Source organism: Triturus cristatus, chromosome 6, assembly GCF_964204655.1.
Source record: "Triturus cristatus chromosome 6, aTriCri1.1, whole genome shotgun sequence".
NCBI lineage: Eukaryota > Metazoa > Chordata > Amphibia > Caudata > Salamandridae > Triturus > Triturus cristatus.
In genome coordinates this window covers 189,409,513-189,427,736 of record NC_140589.1, presented here as the reverse complement: position 1 = coordinate 189,427,736, position 18,224 = coordinate 189,409,513, and the positions used below count along the sequence as shown (strand labels likewise).

Sequence of the window (18,224 nt, the reverse complement as noted above, 5' to 3'; positions counted from 1 at the left end):
GCGCGCCCGCAATCCACTGCTCATGACATCACATATTACATCACTCATGACATGGTCAGTGGCATCACTCATGACATCACTTATGACATCATCCTTGTGATAGAGTTGCGGTCGCGCGAGTTATAGTTATCTGAACTAACTATAACGGTGGAATTTCATTGTTTTTTTACGAGTGAAATGTCCACCTAACTATAACATGTGTGAAACCTATGGTTTTTAAAGTGAATTTGCAAGGTTTTTTAAATGCTAATTCCTTACTATAACGTGTGTGAAACCTATGGTTTTTTAAGTGAATTTGTACGGTTTTTTAAATGCTAAGTTATGTACGTATTATTATTTTTTTTGTTTTTTCACCGTGCACGCACCGTGCGCGCACCTCGCGATATTTTTTTTTAAAAATTAAAATGTTTTTTCACCCTTCGGGGTACTTTGGGAACCTCATTACAAAGGTCAGGAACTCTCTACCCTGCCCCCTTTTCACGTTCGCCACCTCTCTTTTTCACTCTCGCACCCAAAACAAACAAAATGGCAGCCGACACTTCCTGATTTCGACCGATTCGAACGTTGACTGACATGTAACAACCAATCAGAATTACGCTTGCGCACGGTGCGCGCACGGTGCGCGGCTATAGATATTTATATGCTTTTAAATGCTATTTTCTCAGGAAATACTAAACAGATTGACTCCATATATGCAAAAGGTACTTCCTTGACCTGAGGACTACCTCTTTGCCAAATTTCAAGTAATTCTGTTCAGCCATTCAGGCTGTACCTTCGACTAAAGGTCCTATGGGAAAATGCATGGGGAAAATGCGTTTTGGGACCACCCTTTTTTCTCGGCCCCCGCTTGACGAATCGCCCCGAGACTTTCAGGGTAGGAGCTGAGCGGAGCGCTCCATTAGTTTTGAAACTTTCGAGAGGATTCGTCAACCGGCGCCAAAGTTATTCAAAATCGAATTTTAAGATTTTCTATAGAAACACGATCCTAACTATAACTATCTACTGGCGACCGCCAGTAGATAATATATATATATATATATATATATATATATATATATATATATATATATATATATATATATATTAAGTGCCACGCAAATGAACCATGACCTTAACAGGGCGGCCAGTGCAACTGGTGCGAGGCTTCCAGGAAAACATACCATCCAAGCCTCCTTTCTTTTCAAAGAGGCACACCGGCACTGGCTGTGATGCAATAAATCATTTATTGGTAGAACAACACGAAGGCAATAGGCTTCCTTATCCCAACGTTTCTGCTCATAAGAGCCTTGATCACGGGAGGCAGTCTCTGATTTTGAATTCACCCACGTGATTTACTTTTAAACAGCGTGGGCCGTATTCTCTCACAGAGTGCGCAAAGGAAATCTTTTCAGGCTTAAATGTAAAGGGCACCTTAATCCAATGCCTTTGAATGTTTGTAATGCACCCCAAATTATTCTTTTTTCTTTTTCCATGCCTTTTCCGTCACGCAAAATTGAAGTCAGCTTCATTGCACAGTTCGTAATAATAATGTTCCACTCACTTGATTTTAAAGCAGCACCAGCCCGCAATATTGGATAAACATCCTTCTGCTCCCAAACTCGCCACAAAATATATATATATTACCTACTGGCGGTCGCCAGTAGGTAGTTATAGTTAGGATCTCATTTCTATTCAAATCGCGTTTTTTCTTTTTTCTTTTCCTAATATCTTTGGCGCCGGTTGACGAATCTTTGAGAAATTTTCAAAACTAATGGCCCGCTCTGGTCAGATCCTATCTTGGAAGTTTCGGGGTGGTTTGTCAGGCTGGGGCTGAGAAAAAAGGGGGTCCCATAACGCAGTTTCCCCATGTTAATTTCCATAGGAAAAATTGGAACAGGCTACAGCTCGAACTGCTGAACGGAATTACACCAAATTTGGCAAAAAGGTAGCCCTTGGTTCAGAAAGAGCCCTTTTTTAAATGATGTAAATCCATTTAGTAGTTCCTGAGAAATTACAAAAACAAAGAATATCGATATCTGAGCACAGGGAGGGTTCGCAAACCCTCCCGAAACAAGCTTCACTCTGATTGGCTGCCAACACTCGGTTACCGAGTCACAAGGAAAGAGTTAAAAAAAGGTGAAAAACAAGAAAAGGGGGCAGGGTAGAAAAACCCTGACCCCCTAGGCCTGCTCAGGGGGTCCCTTAAAAAAAGCATTTGTTTTAAAACAAATCGGCTGAATTCACGCTTGGGTCGTGAATCTGGGCGAGAAAATAAAACAAAACGAAGCGTGGGCTCCTACGCTTTGTTGTATTTAAGCCGCCAGGTGGGCCAGGTCCTGGTGCACTGAAAAAAATGCATGGGGAGGGTCCCAATCCCCCCACGCTGCCCTGGGGACCGCCACCTCCCCAGGGCTCAGTTTAAAAACAATAAACAAATGTGTGGGGAGGGCACCAGTGCCCCCACATGCCCCTGGGACCACCATCTCCCTGGGGCACTGTATATTTAAATTTGGGGGTTCATTACAGACCCCCAAGCCCCGGGGACCACCACCTCCCTGGGGCTTCAAACACGTTGGGAGGGGGGCCACGTGGCCCCCTTCAGAGCCATCGATGGCCCTGGGGACTGCCACCCCCCCAGGGCCAGCTCCCAGGGTGCCCACCCCCAGGACACTGCTGTCTGCTATGGCAGGGCGAGAGCCATGCGCCTCCCGCCCTGCCATAGCAAACACTGGTTTGAATTTTGGAAGCAAGAGTAGGTTTCCTGCTCTCGCTTCCAAAATCCAAACCAGATTGCTTTTCCACAAGGGGAGCTGCATGTTAGCAGCTCCCCTTGTGGAAGAGCAAAGCCGGCTTCCGCAGGAGGCGGGGAGCTGATGGGACCATGGGGGAATTGGGGCTCCCCCCACGGTCCCCAACAGAGAGGCCAGCCCCAGGGGATGGGGTCCCCAGGCTAGAAGTGGCCTGGAAGGGGGCCACACAGCCTCCCTCCCTAAGGAAAAAATAAATAAATAATTTAAAAACCGGCAGGCCAGCCCCAGGTGATGGGGTCCCCGGGGCCATAATTGGCATAAGGAGGGGGGCCAGGCGTTGAACCACTGAAATTCACTGAAAGAAACATAGGTTTCAGGGACGTTATAGTTAGAAATTAGCATTTAAAAAAACATTGAAATTCACTGAAAAAACCATAGGTTTCAGGCACGTTACAGTTAGAAATTAGTATTTAAAAAACCTTAGAAATTCACTGAAATAACTATAGGTTTCAGGGACGTTATTGTTAGTTGGACATTTCACTCTTACAAAACCATACAAATTCCGCCATTATAGTTAGTTCAGCTAACTATAACTCGGACCCCCGCAATGCACTGCTGATGACTTCACATATTACATCATTCATGACATGGTCAGTGACATCACTGATGACATCACTGATGACATCTCAAATGACATCCGCATAGGGGGATTGAAAATTAAGGGGACCCAGGAAGCCTAAGGACATTATTTCCAACACAGGACCATCCGCCTTTACAATTGTCACCTTTACCCTGGTGACATGGACACGAACTTTGTCTTCCCCACGCACAGCCTATCCCGACCAAGTGAATTCTGGGACCTGTGGTTAAGATTCGAAAACTACAGAGGGCGTGCATTCAGGCGATCGTGGGGCTGAGCTCTTAAACCAATGGGAGCACGTCGGGACAATCAAAGGTGTGGGTGGAGCAGCGCCGTGAATGTAGAGGCATCTGAAGAAGGCGGTCAACGCTAAAATGCATATTGCCTTACAGTCCTATTAAAAGGCTTCGAAACTGAATTGCCCGAGTGGCCTCTTACCTTTCGTGATTGAATGGGTCTGTTTGTATATATATATATATTCACTGAAAAAACCATAGGTTTCACACATGTTATAGTTAGCTGGACATTTTACTGATAAAAAACCAATGAAATTCCCCCGTTATAGTTACTGTAGGCAACTATAACTCACGCGACCGTAATCCTCTGCTGATGCTAATACTGTATTTAAACACTTATTTGCCCATGTCTTCTTCCATTAAATTTTAGCTATACATATATTACAAATATTTTTTTTTCATAAAGACACATATGTCATCAGCAGAGGATTACGGTCGCGTGAGTTATAGTTGCCTACAGTAACTATAACGGGGGAATTTCATTGGTTTTTTATCAGTAAAATGTCCAGCTAACTATAACATGTGTGAAACCTATGGTTTTTTCAGTGAATTTGCAAGGTTTTTTAAATGCTAATTCCTAACTATAACGTGTGTGAAACCTATGGTTTTTTCAGTGAATTTGTACGGTTTTTTAAATGCTAAGTTACTTTACGCCATTTGTGGCGTGCGCGCCCACTTAACGCAGTTTGTTCCGTGCGCACACGGTGCGCTTCGCGCACCGCGTGCCCACGTTACGCTAGATGGGCCATGAACGCACGATGTGCTTCACGCACCGTGCGCACAGGGAGGACATATGATGAGCATCGTTGTGACAGGTAAAATATATGTTTTGTTTAGCTCTATTAAGCCATGCACAAAAGGTGCACCTCTGGGGAACCTTTTGCACACGGGGTGGGGAGAATGTGGATATTTTTTTTTTTATTATTATTTCTTACCGTACGCGTACGGTAAGCGTAATCGGCGAAATTTTCGAAAAAATTAACATTGCCTTTTTTCACTTGGGGGATCGTTGGGGACTCCCTCGACATGGCTAGGTGCTTGGGAGCTGTGTAAAAAGCCCCTTTACATGTTTTTGCACTTGGTTTTTCAACCCCCTGTCAGAGTGCGAGAGAGAAAATGGCGGCCGCCGCTTCCTGGTTTCGACTGATTCGAATGTTTACTAAGATCTAAGGGCCAATCAGAATCGCGCTCACGCACGCCACCGTACGCGTACGGTAAGCGGACCGTAAGCGCACCGTAAGCTGGCTCAGATATATATATTGATTTAAAGGCTATTTTCTCAGAATCTACTGAACAGATTTACACCAAACCTACAAAAGGCACTTCCTTGACCTGAGGACTACCTCTCTGCCAAATTTCAAGTAATTCTGTTCAGCCGTTCGGGCTGTAGCTGTGTCTAAAGGTCCTATGGAAAAATGCATGGGAAAAACCCGTTTTGGGACCCCCCTTTTATCTCAGCCCCCGCTTGACGAATCCCCCCGAGACTTTCAGGGTAGGAGCGGAGCGTAGCGCCCCACCTATTTTGAAAAATTCGCGAGGATTCGTCAACCGGCGCCAAAGTTATTCAAAATAGAATGTTGCGGATTTCCTATGGAAACGTGGTCCTAACTATAATTACCTACTGGCGACCGCCAGTAGGTAATATATATATATATATATATATATATATATATATATATATATATATATATATATATATATGTATGTATATATATATATATATATATATGTATATATATATATATATACATATATATATATATATATACAAAGTTGTGAGACACACATTTTTGCTACCCTGCACATCTCTTGATTAACATTTGTGACATTCGGATAGTATCTAGATGTCATGAAAGGCCATAGCTCTCCCATGCTGCTTCGCTGCCATGCCACTTCCCTATTTTCTGAGTGCTTTCTCCTGATTTTGCCTAATTTTTCTTTCTTTCTCCTTCCTCCCCACCCCCCATTTTTCTGAGAGCTTTTCCCTCATTCTTTATTGCTTTCTCAGTCCTTCCACCCATTTTTCTGAACGCTTTTCCTGCTTTTGCCTTTTACTGCTTTCTCCTTCCTTTCCCCCTGTTTTTCTGAGTGCTTTTCCTGCTTTTGCCTAGTTTTTTACTGCTTTCTCCTTCCTTTACCCCATTTTTCTGGGTGGTTTTCCTGCTTTTGCCTTGTCTTTGACTCCTTTCTCTCCTCTTTTGTTTGAGTATTTTCTCCTGCTTTTGTCTTGTTTTTTGCTTCTTTCGCCTTCCTCCCGCCCATTTTTCTTAGTGCTTTCTCCTGCGATTGCCTCATTTTTCACAGCTTTTTCCAAGAAACAGCTATCAACTTCAGCGTCTTGAGACCCTCACTGGTGATTTGCAGCACTTTATAAAATCCGATTTATTGATTTGTGATAAGAAAATATGTGAAATACAAATGAAACAATGAATTTGTTCACATAATACTTCCATTTCCAGTTAGGTATCTTATACTATATACAATGAGAGATTGTTTTCGTACCATTTTTAGCATGTTACTGGCCGGTGGATCCACAGCTCTTCTAAAGGCATTATGCACTTCAACAATTAACTCCTGGACCGTTGTATTTTCAGTTGAAACCACAGAAAATGGTTTGCCGTCCTGGAACAACAACAATGGTATTCAAATGTCTGACATTCTTGAACAGTTCAGCATGAATGCTTCTGCTTGGCTCAGTTTCAGAAGATTTAGGCATTCATTAAAATTATCTGCTGTAACCGGACTACAAGGTATCTTTATGTGTGTGGCAACATATTCTTTCTGACTATAAAATCATATCAACTTGTTTAGAGCAGAACAATTAATCAAAAACCTTAGGTTACAACCCATAAATACTAGTTTTGGTCTTTTCTGGAATCTTTCTCAGAACACATAATTCATGCAGACACTGATGATGAACAGAAATGTTACTGCTGGAGAAAAGTGCAAAGATGGGGGAAATCAAACACGGGCATTAATGTGCTAACTGTTGACTACTGAGCAGGTCAAAAAGGTAATTTTCACTGGCTTGCCTCTTTGTTCTTTCATTGTGACAGAGGCCTATTAGAAGAGCAAGATCTAATAACTAGCATTTCCCAAAACTAAGCACTAGGTCTCATTCTGCACCCATTGAAACTACGTTTTATTATTTTTTCTATTTTTTCAGGGCTATGCATTAATACAAACCACACATCAATATGTCATTTCAGTTTGAAGATATACTGAAAAAATTTGGAAATATCAGATTCGCTCTTTATTTTCTTGCATTTATAAAAAGGACAAACATAATTTCCAGCACACTGAGAAAATGCTGCCCTGAAGGCCTGGATCCCTGCAAAATCAAACATGAGTGGGTTTTTCTAGCAAATATAGGGGCAGATTTATGACGACTGGCGCATCCCTGCATATCAGCAGGGATGCGCCAGTTATTATGCGCCACAGCTGCGCCACCATGGATGTGCCGCATTTATAATGCGGCGCACCATGGGGCAATAACGGCACAGATGCGTGACGCATCTGTGCCGAAAAGTGGCGCATTGCTGGAGTTGCGTCGCAAGCGCGACGCAGCTCCAGCAATGATCTGGGGGGCCCTATCTTTACAATGCTGCGTCAATCCTTACGCCTGCTTCAAGCAGGCGCAGGGTTTTGACGCAGCATGGGCCTAAAAGTGACTGAGTGAAATCTTGTAGATTTCACTCAGCCACTTTTAGGAGGCGTTCCTGCGTCGGAACGCCCCCACCTGCCCTGGAACGCCTACATGTGGCGCAGGGCTTTACAACGTGACGCATCTTCCAGATGCGTCACGTTGTAAATACCCCGCACCATGGCGCAGGATTTGCGCCGCTGCTGCGTCACAAAAGTGACGCAACGGCGGCGCAAAAGTGGCGCAAGTGCAACATAAATCTGCCCCATAGTGTGTAGACATAATAATGTAATATTAGTGCAGATCACGAAAGTTGGGACTATATAAGACGTATAAACCTATGGTAATCTATTGGTGTAAGCTGGATCCCTTTTGCTCTCACTGGCTGGTTGGTAGCAAACACTGAACATGACATTTGTCAGAATATTAGCGATATTTTCCAAAATACAGTAATTTCCTCCAGTTCCATCACATAGAAAATGACCCAACCAATGCATGAGCCCCAAGGCAGTCCTCTGTCTCTGATGAGAGTGGGGCACCAGATTTCTTTAGGTTTTCTTTCAGATTACCTACAAGAGATTACCTGATTTAAGCTACCTTGCTTTTGCTTTCTGGTATCACAAACGGGCTTCATTGAAACATACCACAATCATATACTTTTGACAGCTACTCATCCTAAGTTTTCTTTCATTGTGTGCCAGGCTACCCTAACTCAGATTTGTGGCCTGAAGATTGGACTGAATGTGACCTTTGTCATATTTTTTTTTGTTTTCCAAATCATTGTAATTACCCCCAGTCTCCTTCATGTAGGGACATATCTCTGCAAAGATTTCACTGCAGTTTTGTTCCTCAGGGTATCCTAAGCACGAGGATACCAGACATAAATGGGTTTACTGTGGGTTCAGGATGTGCACATTGCATTTTGAAAATATGGAAAACTATTGACAGCAAAAAGATGTTTTAGGCTACTTGTTTTTTAGTTGCAGGAATCACCACTGGTCATGGTGCCCTTTGCCAAGTTAATATATACATACGCACACCTGTGGGCACCCACTTGTGATAGGAGCATCTTGGTTACATATCATCAGTTATGTGACAATTGACATTTGGCTATAAACTGCAAATCAACTTTCACAATTCCCTCACCCCTCCCATTCTCCATTTTCCTGAGTTGTGCCCTAGTTTAGCTTGGTTATCCAGCTTCTGAGTGGCGGTCGGTTCCATAGAATATCGCTAGATAAGATCTCGTATCTGTAAGGGGTGATCTCCTATCTAGTAATTTCCACCACAATGGGGGGGGGGCAGTGTATGTTGGTGAGCGGGCCATTACTCATAACCTCCCAGCTCGCTAGCAACTTGAGGCAGTGTGAGGGGGACCTCATGGCGTGAGGTCCTCTGCCTGTGACTCTCAATGCTTTAAGCTGTGAACCAGTGCTTACTAAGCTCGGGCTCTATCTATAGAGCCGATGCCTCTCATTGTGCTCCAAAATAGCATCTCTCCTTTGTATCCTGTTAATTTCTCAAATTCTTTCTTCCATGTTATGACAGAGGGCCCTCCTGGGGCTTTCCAGTTCAAAGTGATTTCCTGTTTAGCCAATATGTATGCCACATCCTGGAACCTACCTGTTGCCCATGTTTTAGAAGTATGAGGGAACCAGCTAAGCAGGCAGTGACCTGGTGTGCAAGCAATTTCCTCCTCTACTGCCCTCTCAACTGTCACCATGACCTCTTCCCAATAGTGTCATAGCTGGGGAGAGTGCCAATTTGTATGTATTAGGTCTGCCCCTACAGTCCCGCACCTTGGTCAAGTGGCGTCTGTCTTGTTAAAGTATCCATTAATATGGTCTAGCATGAGGTATCATCTACGGAGTATTAAAACACTGATGAGATTGATTCGAGCATTTCTTGATATCTTGGGTATTCTTCCCAGAATGCGGCCCAGGTCTCCCTACCATGTACATCTGAGTGTGTCTAGTGGCAGCAGCAAGTTGCCTCTTATCACTAGATAAAAAGCTGATACTACTCTACAGAATCCGGAGGCTGACACCACATATTGGCATGTTTTGTGTGGTTGAGGTTCTTTCAAGCTCATTTTCCAGTGTCTGCGGAATGCTATTATCACTGCCCCATGTAAGAGGAAGTGGCCCTGCGGTAGATTGAATTCCGTTCTGAATTCTTCCAAAGAGATCAGCTCTCCATCTCTGAAGAGATGCCCCACTTTTGTCGTCCATGCTGCAACCCACTCCGTCAATCCTCCCAAATTTCCCCCATGTGGTAGAGAGCTGATCATTGAAATGGGGAGGTCAGGCAAATGAAAAATTCCCTCTCGTGTTTTGGAGGCAGAGGGTCCAGCACTTACCAATGACTTGCAATTCCCTTGTATCACAGTCTTCATAATGCCTTGTTTGCAGTAGCACCTTGCACAGCTGGTCCGATGTGGGAACAAATGGCCCTAACATTTTCTCTGTGTTCTATCTCCCTGCTAACCATTGTGTAAACCACTGCAATTGCACAGCCAGATAATATGATTCAAATTATGGTGTCGCTAGACCGTCATCTGTGACCGGTCACTACAGTGTGTGATTAGAGCTATTCATCTACACCCAGCCCCCCATATAACACACATTACCAGGGACTCCAGTTCTATAAACATTGCTCTTGGTATCTACAGGGGAGCACAGTAAAGTAGTATACCAGCCATGGGAGTGCCACCATCTTTAACAGAGCCACTCCGCCGGCCTCAGAAATCGGGAGTCTTTTCCAGAAGTCCAGTTTGTGTCTTAGTGCAGTAGGTTTATGTTGCCTTCTAAGAGGTCAGCCTGGTCTTGGAAAATTCGAACCCCTAGATACTGTTAACAGCAAGGCTCCCACCTCAAGCGATCTAACCCCAACACAGTTCCTTGGATAGCTACTTTTGGAAAAGGGATGGATTTCTGCCGGTTGACCCAAAGTCCAGACAGGGCCCCAAAGTCATCTAGAATATTCTCCCCAGCGTCGCTTAGGAAGAGTATAATCATCTATGTGATGATGGTAGTCGCTCAATCAAATCCCCTGGTACCAATGTCCTTTTCAGGCTGCACAGGCCATGGGTTCCATTGATAGAATTAATAGAAACAGGGACATCGGATACCCCTAGCTTGTCCCTCAGTCAATAGGGTATTTGTCAGAGATGGATTGCCCCGTGCATACTCTTGCTATAGGGTTTTCGTAGAGCAGACTAGCCCATTTCAGAAATCCTCGTCCCAATTGCATTTGTTCCATCACTCCGTCGAGGTATGACTAGTCAAAACAATCAAATGCCTTTTCAATGTCAACACTAAATATCACCACTTGGTCACGGTTGTATGTATCGGACACCAGTATTGCCAGTAGTCGTCATATGTTGAGAGCAGTATGATGGCCAGGGATAAATCTCGCTTGGTCTTGGTGCACCAATTTGGGAATTTACTGTAGGAGCCTGGTTGCTAATATTTTACTCAAGAGATTGCAGTCTATGTTAAGCATAGATAGCAGTCTATAGACCGTGCAGTCATTTGCTGGGTTCGCCCTGTTTCAGTATTGGGATCATAATTCCCTCTGTAGTGGACATGGGGAGGTTCCCTGTCTCCCTCACTGCCTTGTACAGCTCCTCCAGCTTCAGTGCTAATAGTATATAGAACTTGGTATAGAATTCCACTGGGAGTCCATCAGACCCCGGTGTCTTTCCTACAGCTAAACCCTTAATTGCCCCTCTGATTTCCTGAATCGAGATATCTGCCACCAGTTCCTGAACCTTCTCTTCAGTAAGAGTAACGAGAGGTGGAGGTTCCAGGTATTACCTTATCAGCCTGCCGCTGGGTTCTTTGGAGCTTGTGTATAGTTGCATGAAACATTTAAGGAAGTGTTCATCTCATCAGTCTGAATCTATACTAACATTAATCCTCTCTTCGCTGGATTGGCCAGCCACACTGAACCTGTGCCAGTTCGGTATTGCTCTGCATGAGCCTTAACCATATAATTTGTATAATCGAAACATCAGAGGCGTTCTACTTGACTCGCTGCTCATTCCTTACATTCCAAAGCTGCTAGTGAAGCTCCAGTTGTGCTGGCCTACTTTTCACTACCTCTCTAAGGGCTTCTGCAGCAGTTTGGGTTTCTTGTAGCAGTTTTTTCCTAACACCCAAGGACTTGACTAGACATTTATCCCTTATGATCACTTTAAATGCGTCCCATTCTGGTAATGTGAGGATGCTGTTCCTCTGTTTTTGGCAAATTAATTATTTTTATTATCCCAGATAGTTTACTCTTGGCGGGATCATCTCAGGATTCGGGCCTAGGTTTCCAGGTAGGAATGCAGGGTGTCAAGAGTTCCCGAGTCAAGAGGAGAAGTGCAGGATTGTGATCAGAGATGGTACGGGACAGGTATTCAACCTCATGGGAGGTCGCATGGACGTCTGGGGTGCATAAGAATGTGTCTAATCCTATGTATAGTTCATGGAGGTTTAAGAAAAAGGAGTAATCTCTCATCTGAGGATTTAATCGGCGCCTTTAATCTATCAGCCCCCATCTAAACTGGCAGTCTCGAAAAGCCCAAGTGGTGCGGTCCATCGGAGCCTACAGCTGTGGAGGATAAGAGCAGTCCAGCTCGGGGTCCGTCACGCAGTTTAAATCTCCTCCCATTAAAGTTGAATGAAATAGGAACACAGCTGTTATTTTTTTTGATATTTCACTCTTCCAATCGGACAGTCATTACCACATGCCTTTCCTCTGGGTCAATCACATGCCCCATGTGTTTGAAGGGTACCCCAGCTCTGACCCAGATTAGTGTGCTGTGCACATATGCAGAGTAGGTGGAGAAATAAGCCTGACCCCTCCAATGCCTCTTCAGTGCCACAACTCCTTTAGATGTTAAGTGAGTTTCTTGAAGGAGTGCCATGTGAATGCCTCTTCTGTTAAGAAATTAAAAAAACCTTATATTGTTTCACCATCGTGTTCATGCCCCTAATATTCCAGGAAAGTAATCTATGCATCATTGGAGACCCCAATGTTGCAAACTCCAATTGCCAATATCTCTCCACCTCTCTAGGGGAACCCCTAATCTATTTTCAGATTATTTCACGGCCTAGCCACCAGCCAAGCATTCTTTCTGGCACTACTCAGCATCTCGCTCACTTTTAACTCCCAACTAATACTCCAACGGTGGCAGTTCCTCTATGCTTATGTCAGCCGTGGTGACCCGCTCCACTCAGCGATGATGGTCATCTTTCAGGATCCCCTTGTCTGCTACCAGATTATCAATCCAGGCCTCCCATGCTTCATGATAGGCCGTTGTAGCTTGCATAATGTCCTGAAAGATGGGGAACCAGGGGGTGCTCCTGCTGAGCGCTGCTTTCTCCTTCATCTCACTTACTGTTAGAAGCGCCATCTTCCTCATGGGCGTCAGCAGCATTTCTTTCTTCTGAACCGATATACTCATTTTATGCTCTGTGTGGTGCTCGGAGGAAAGGGCTGGGGCAGTCAGTCCACTTAAAGGGCTTCGGCATGGCTGTCAAGGTCTTCAGAGTGACACCGCCTCTCTTAGTCTGCTTGGATAGGCCACCGGGGATCCCGGGTTCAACACCGTGGGTGGGCGCTCAAGGTGGGTTCACCAGAACCAGCTGTCTCTTGGTCTTTTCAGGGGTGGTCCTCTGTCCCACTCTTGCTCAGTCTGAGGCATGTAGGTGCGGGGGAGGGGATTCTGCTATCTCCTTGACAATCCCCCAGAATCCCGGGCCCCAATTAATTAGTAATGGTGCTCTGCAGGGAGCTCCCTGCCTGCTGCGTGGCCACTAGGAGGCCAGTGGGTTCAGTGGCAGAGGACCACTCCGCTCCCTTCCTGGTCAATCTCCATGCTTGTGTGAGTCGCAGCAGCAGCTGAGCCACCTCTGGTCATCTTCTCCCCTGCAGTCCCCAGGACAGCGATCTGGCAGTCAGCTGGTGAGGCCCTCAAATAGTTAACAGTTTCTTCTTGGCTCCAGCATTTTGATATGCACTAATGCTACTCCAGGGTCTATAGCCCTCGAGGCATTGGCCAGTCCTCACTGATGGACTGCACCAGGGTCACTCCTCTTTGGGACTGGTTGGGCCTCCTGCTTCTAGCTCTGTGAATGGTCAGCGGGTGGGAGGGCAGGCAAGGAGAGTGGAGTCGGGCATGAGGGTGAGAGTCTCTTCACAAGGGGGTGGCAGCCTATCAGGCACGTGAACTACTGTGCCCCCCTCAGCTTTGGGGCTTCCCTTCAACCTACCTCTGGGCCTCAAGGGCACTGTCTGCCGCAGTGTCCTTCCTCCACCCGGGGCAGCTCCTGGGTCATGTCTCTCAGGGTCTGGAGAATGGGTCTCTTCCCTCGTGGGTATTGCCGCCCTTGTCTCTTCTGCTTTTATTGCATGGCCTCTACCACTGCAACTGCTGTTCAAAGGCTGTGGCATGGATCTCCTTCCTCACCAGCCCCGGACCCCCTCTCACCCAGATGGCAGGCCACAGGAAATGGGGTCGAGCACGGCTGACTGCAGTCTAATCACTCGCAGTTATTGCCCCAGTGGGTCAGGGCCTCTTCTGGGGTGTCCTTTGCTGCACTGCTATTCCGTCTCCATGTACTTCACTATAACTCAAGTGGGTGATATTTTTGCAAGGCCGGTCGCCGCTTGCCCTATGTCTAGGCTTGCGGCGGCTGATCCAGGGCCCCCGGCATCAGGAAATATCCTTCCCTGTCGAGCCTGCACCACCAACAGTTGGCTCCTTGCAAGTCTGTGCCCCGTGCACTGGCCAGAATCATGAGGATGCGGTCTGATGGGGATCTGTTGGCGGGAGCTCTGAGTTTTGTTTTCAATGCCATTGGCTTCAAGCCACACACCCCCGGCCACCCTACCATGATGGTTATATATTCAATAAGGCAGCAAAAGGGTTACTGATAAACTCCTCTGCCTTCCAGGCATTTTTTTGTGTGGTTCTGTGGAAGACTTTGTAGCTTTACTTGATGGTTTTGGAAAGAGGCATAACTATCAAAACTTATAGTAGGTCAACAACCATAACAGAAAAATCTGGTATGATGCCATCTCTGGAGGTGGCACCCAATGACCATCTTATAGCCCTAATGTGGCTTCACTGACAGAATATTGACCATCAAAATTTCGTGGATAGTGGAGGAGTAAAATTTACTATTCCTACTGCACCCAGTACAACAGGAGGGAAAGTGTTGAATTGCGGAGGGTAAAACTTTCTATTCCCACTCCAGTCAATAAAACAGTAGGGAAAGTGTTGGATTGCGGAAAGGTAAAATGTACTATTCCCACTGCAATAAATGCAACAGTAGGGAAAGTGTTGGATAGCGGAAGGGTAAAATGTATTATTCCCACTCCAATAATTGCAACAGTAAGGAAGTGTTGGATAGCAGAGGGATAACATTTACTATTTCCTTTCCAGTCAGGGAAACTATTGGATATAGCAGAGGGGTAAAATGTACTATCCCCAATCCAATCAGTGCAATAGTAGGGAAAGTGTTGGATAGTGGAGGGGTAAAATTGACTATTCCAACTCCATTCAGTCAACAGTACGGATAGTGTTGGATTGCGGAGAAGTATAATTTACTATTCCGAGTCCAATCAGTGCAACAATAAAATGAAACAAAATATCTGAACAAAATAAAATTACTTCAAGAACAAATCAAATTAAAAAAATATAAATATGTAAAGAAATACAAATATATTTGTTATTAAAAATGTAAAAAATAAAAACATAGTACAATGTTAAATACATAACACAAATTCCTACAAATATTATTAGAAGTAAAATACAAAAATAATTTTCATACAAATATTAGTTTTTATTTTAAAATCATTTTTCAACCAAACATTTATTATTACCTTCATTTAACTTGGTTACTTCCCACTGTATATCCCCACAAAAATCTCAAAATTCACCAAAAAGTACCTTTAAAACAAACAAATATTTACACACTTTATATAAATATTTATCAACAAACCAATTATCATTAATTTAATATTAATTATTAATTAATTTTAATGAATAGCCTTCCCAAAATATACCCTAACAAAACACACAACACACTCATAAAATGTAATAAAACTTATTTACACAAATAACTTAATTATTTATCAAATTAGTAAATAATAATTTAAAATATAATTTATAATTACTTAAAATGTATTTACTTCTTACCCTAAAACCCTGCAAAACCCATAAACCACATATAAAAGTTAGAAAAAAAATCAATTAAAACAATTAACAAAATTATTATCATTTAAAAACGTTATTACATTTTTTATCTGAATTCACATTTCCTCGTTGAGTGGCCTCTTTTTGAATGGGTGTTAATATAACACTAACTACAAAATTTAAAAAAGGGAAAATAATCTGGAGCAAAAAAGCCATTCCGCTGGGCAACCAAGACTGGGAAATTATTGTTCCCTATAGATGCATTATAACTGGCAATCCATCAAAAATATATCACTTTAAACTAGTTTTGAAAAGGATGAAACCCAATACTAGCTCTTGCACCATTTGTGGCTCTGAGAAAATGTAAGTGTCAATCTCCAACTGGTAATGGTGACTAGAGAGGTACAGCTACCTATTGCAAATACAGATGTGAGTAAACAGGCATTTTTATATTTAACTTTGTGAAGGAGAAACACATTCTCTTTTTCTTTGGCAAATATAGTGATTTGTTCCATTCCTTTTAACTTGTCATATAAAACCCCAATTGCCCCTTTTTACAAAATACATTCTAATTAAAAGAACGAGTTGTGGCTGTCTTTTTAAATATGATGAAATTATTATGTAGAAACCAAAGCAAATCAGTGTTATTTGTAACAGAAAAAGGCAGGTAATAATGCAATCAATCTTGTCTTTATTTCGGCATATTTGCCATAAAAGAAGAAAAAAAAAATAGATAAAATATAGGTACAGTACAAAACATCAATTACAGAGACAGTCAATTCAATTCATAGGATTATAACATTCTTTGACTAGTCCCAAGTAATCAGATGACTATTTTCCTTTGGTAAAATTCCCATCGCTCCTACCTCTTGTAAAAGGGTGCGTCACTCTATTTAAAACGCATATAAAAAATATCTAAAAAAGGTAAGACATCTAGAATTCGTTGTTCCTATGTTAGCCAATCAACCATGAATATGTGGAATAAAACGACAAAAATTGGAACCATTAGAACCTGGTTAATCAGTCTAAAAATCAATTAATTAATTAGTATTGTTAAAAAAACATCAAAGACTGAGCAGGAAGAGAGGTACATCTAAACTGAAGGCGACTCAATCGTTAGCAATTTCCTTCTCTTGGTCCACATTGCTAGCAGGAATTTTGCAACAGCGAATACAATTGGTCTATTCACATCAGTTTTGAGTATCTTATATGCCGGCAAACAACCTACAATCCCCAGGTTCCTACACAGTGGGACAAGCCAATATCTCCGGATATTGCGATAAGCCGGGCAGAAGAATAGAACGTGCAAGTCATTCTCTAGATTGCAGGAGCAGCCAGGGCATTTTAGAATGGAGTTGGTTGACCAACCACATGTGAATGCCCTTAGTGGTAATGTACTGTATCTCCATTGCAAGAACAGTTTCCTGGAAAGCACTGGAAATATATCATCCAGGAAAGGTTCTTGAAAATAAACACACTTGCTAGAGAGAAAAACATCTATTAGGGAACCCGCCTCTACTTTGAGTATGGTCTGCTCAAGCTTGCTCTCATAGAACAGTGTGGAAAGTTGTTATTTAGAAATTGCAATGCAGTGCGTGGCAGGATCATCCCAAATGCCCGGCAGTCCTATCCGCCTGCTTTCGGACTTGACATACATGAGCCAGGGTATCTTCTTGATCATTTGAGAGTCTAGAATCTCGATCAACTCCTGCCTATAATTGATTAATTCTCGGGTTACCCAAAGCCTTCTCCAGAATCTAATGGGTTTAATACCCAGTTCCTGGACAATTGGTCGCAAGCCTAGGTCTAATCTCAGTGGGAGTAATGGTGTGCTAGGGGGAAGGGCCAGCATTTGTCTTAAAAATGTGTTTTCAGCTAGTGTGATTTTCGCATGGCAAGCGTGGCCCCATAATTCTCCCCCATACATTACTGCTCCCCTGGCTTGGGATTTATAGATTTCAAGGGGTGGTCCAAACGGCCTAATGGTCGACTTGTTCGCGAGTTTCAAGATTCCCCCGGTCATCTCCAACCCTCGACTAATACAAAAGGACTCGAAGCCGGAGAGAACACGCTGGATGCCCATAGCTGATTGTGAGAGGAGAAGAGTGTCGTCAGCAAACATAATTGCCGGCACTCTCCTCCCCCCAAGCCTAGGGGCATCCGTGTCCTTGACCTTATTCAGATATTCAATCATCCCGTTGATATAGAGGCAAAACAGGGTCGGAGCCAAAACACAGCCCTGTCTTACCCCCCTACCAACGGGGAATTGCTTCGTTAGAGCCCCATGCTTCCCAAACCTAACCTGAGCATAGTTCGAGTCATGGAGCCTGGTCAGGATGTGCAACAGGTGGTGTGGCAGGCCCAATTCATCCAACACACTCCATAACTTGTGTCGTGGAACCAGGTCAAAGGCCGCACGGAGGTCCACGAACACTGTATAGAGACGTCCACCCTCTATGGTGACTGTTTTCCAGTATATAAGGCATAAGCGGAAGATCTGGTCAACAGTTGATGTATTTTTCCTGAACCCCGCTTGGAAGGGGCTCAGCACTGAGTGCTCCTCCAACCAGTCCTGAAGATGATCTAATATCAGCCTGGCAAATATTTTCTGAGGAACATCTATCAGGCTGATTGGCCTGTAGTTGGCTGGGAGAAGAGCAGAACCCTTTTTGAAGATAGGGACTATCTCTGCTCCCAGCCAAGTACTGGGCAGCCCCATCCCTCT

At 43.8% G+C, this 18,224-nt stretch overlaps 1 protein-coding gene across 1 annotated transcript in view; it reads right to left on the bottom strand.

The window, feature by feature from the left end:
- The window catches only part of LOC146816612 (cysteine-rich venom protein LEI1-like), a 193,494-nt gene that overhangs the window by 131,109 nt on the left and 44,161 nt on the right, over positions 1-18,224 (bottom strand). The window contains exon 5 of the mRNA XM_085610487.1: positions 6,168-6,287. Coding sequence (XP_085466613.1) covers positions 6,168-6,287 — 120 coding nt within the window. The remainder of the gene's footprint in view (positions 1-6,167; positions 6,288-18,224) is intronic.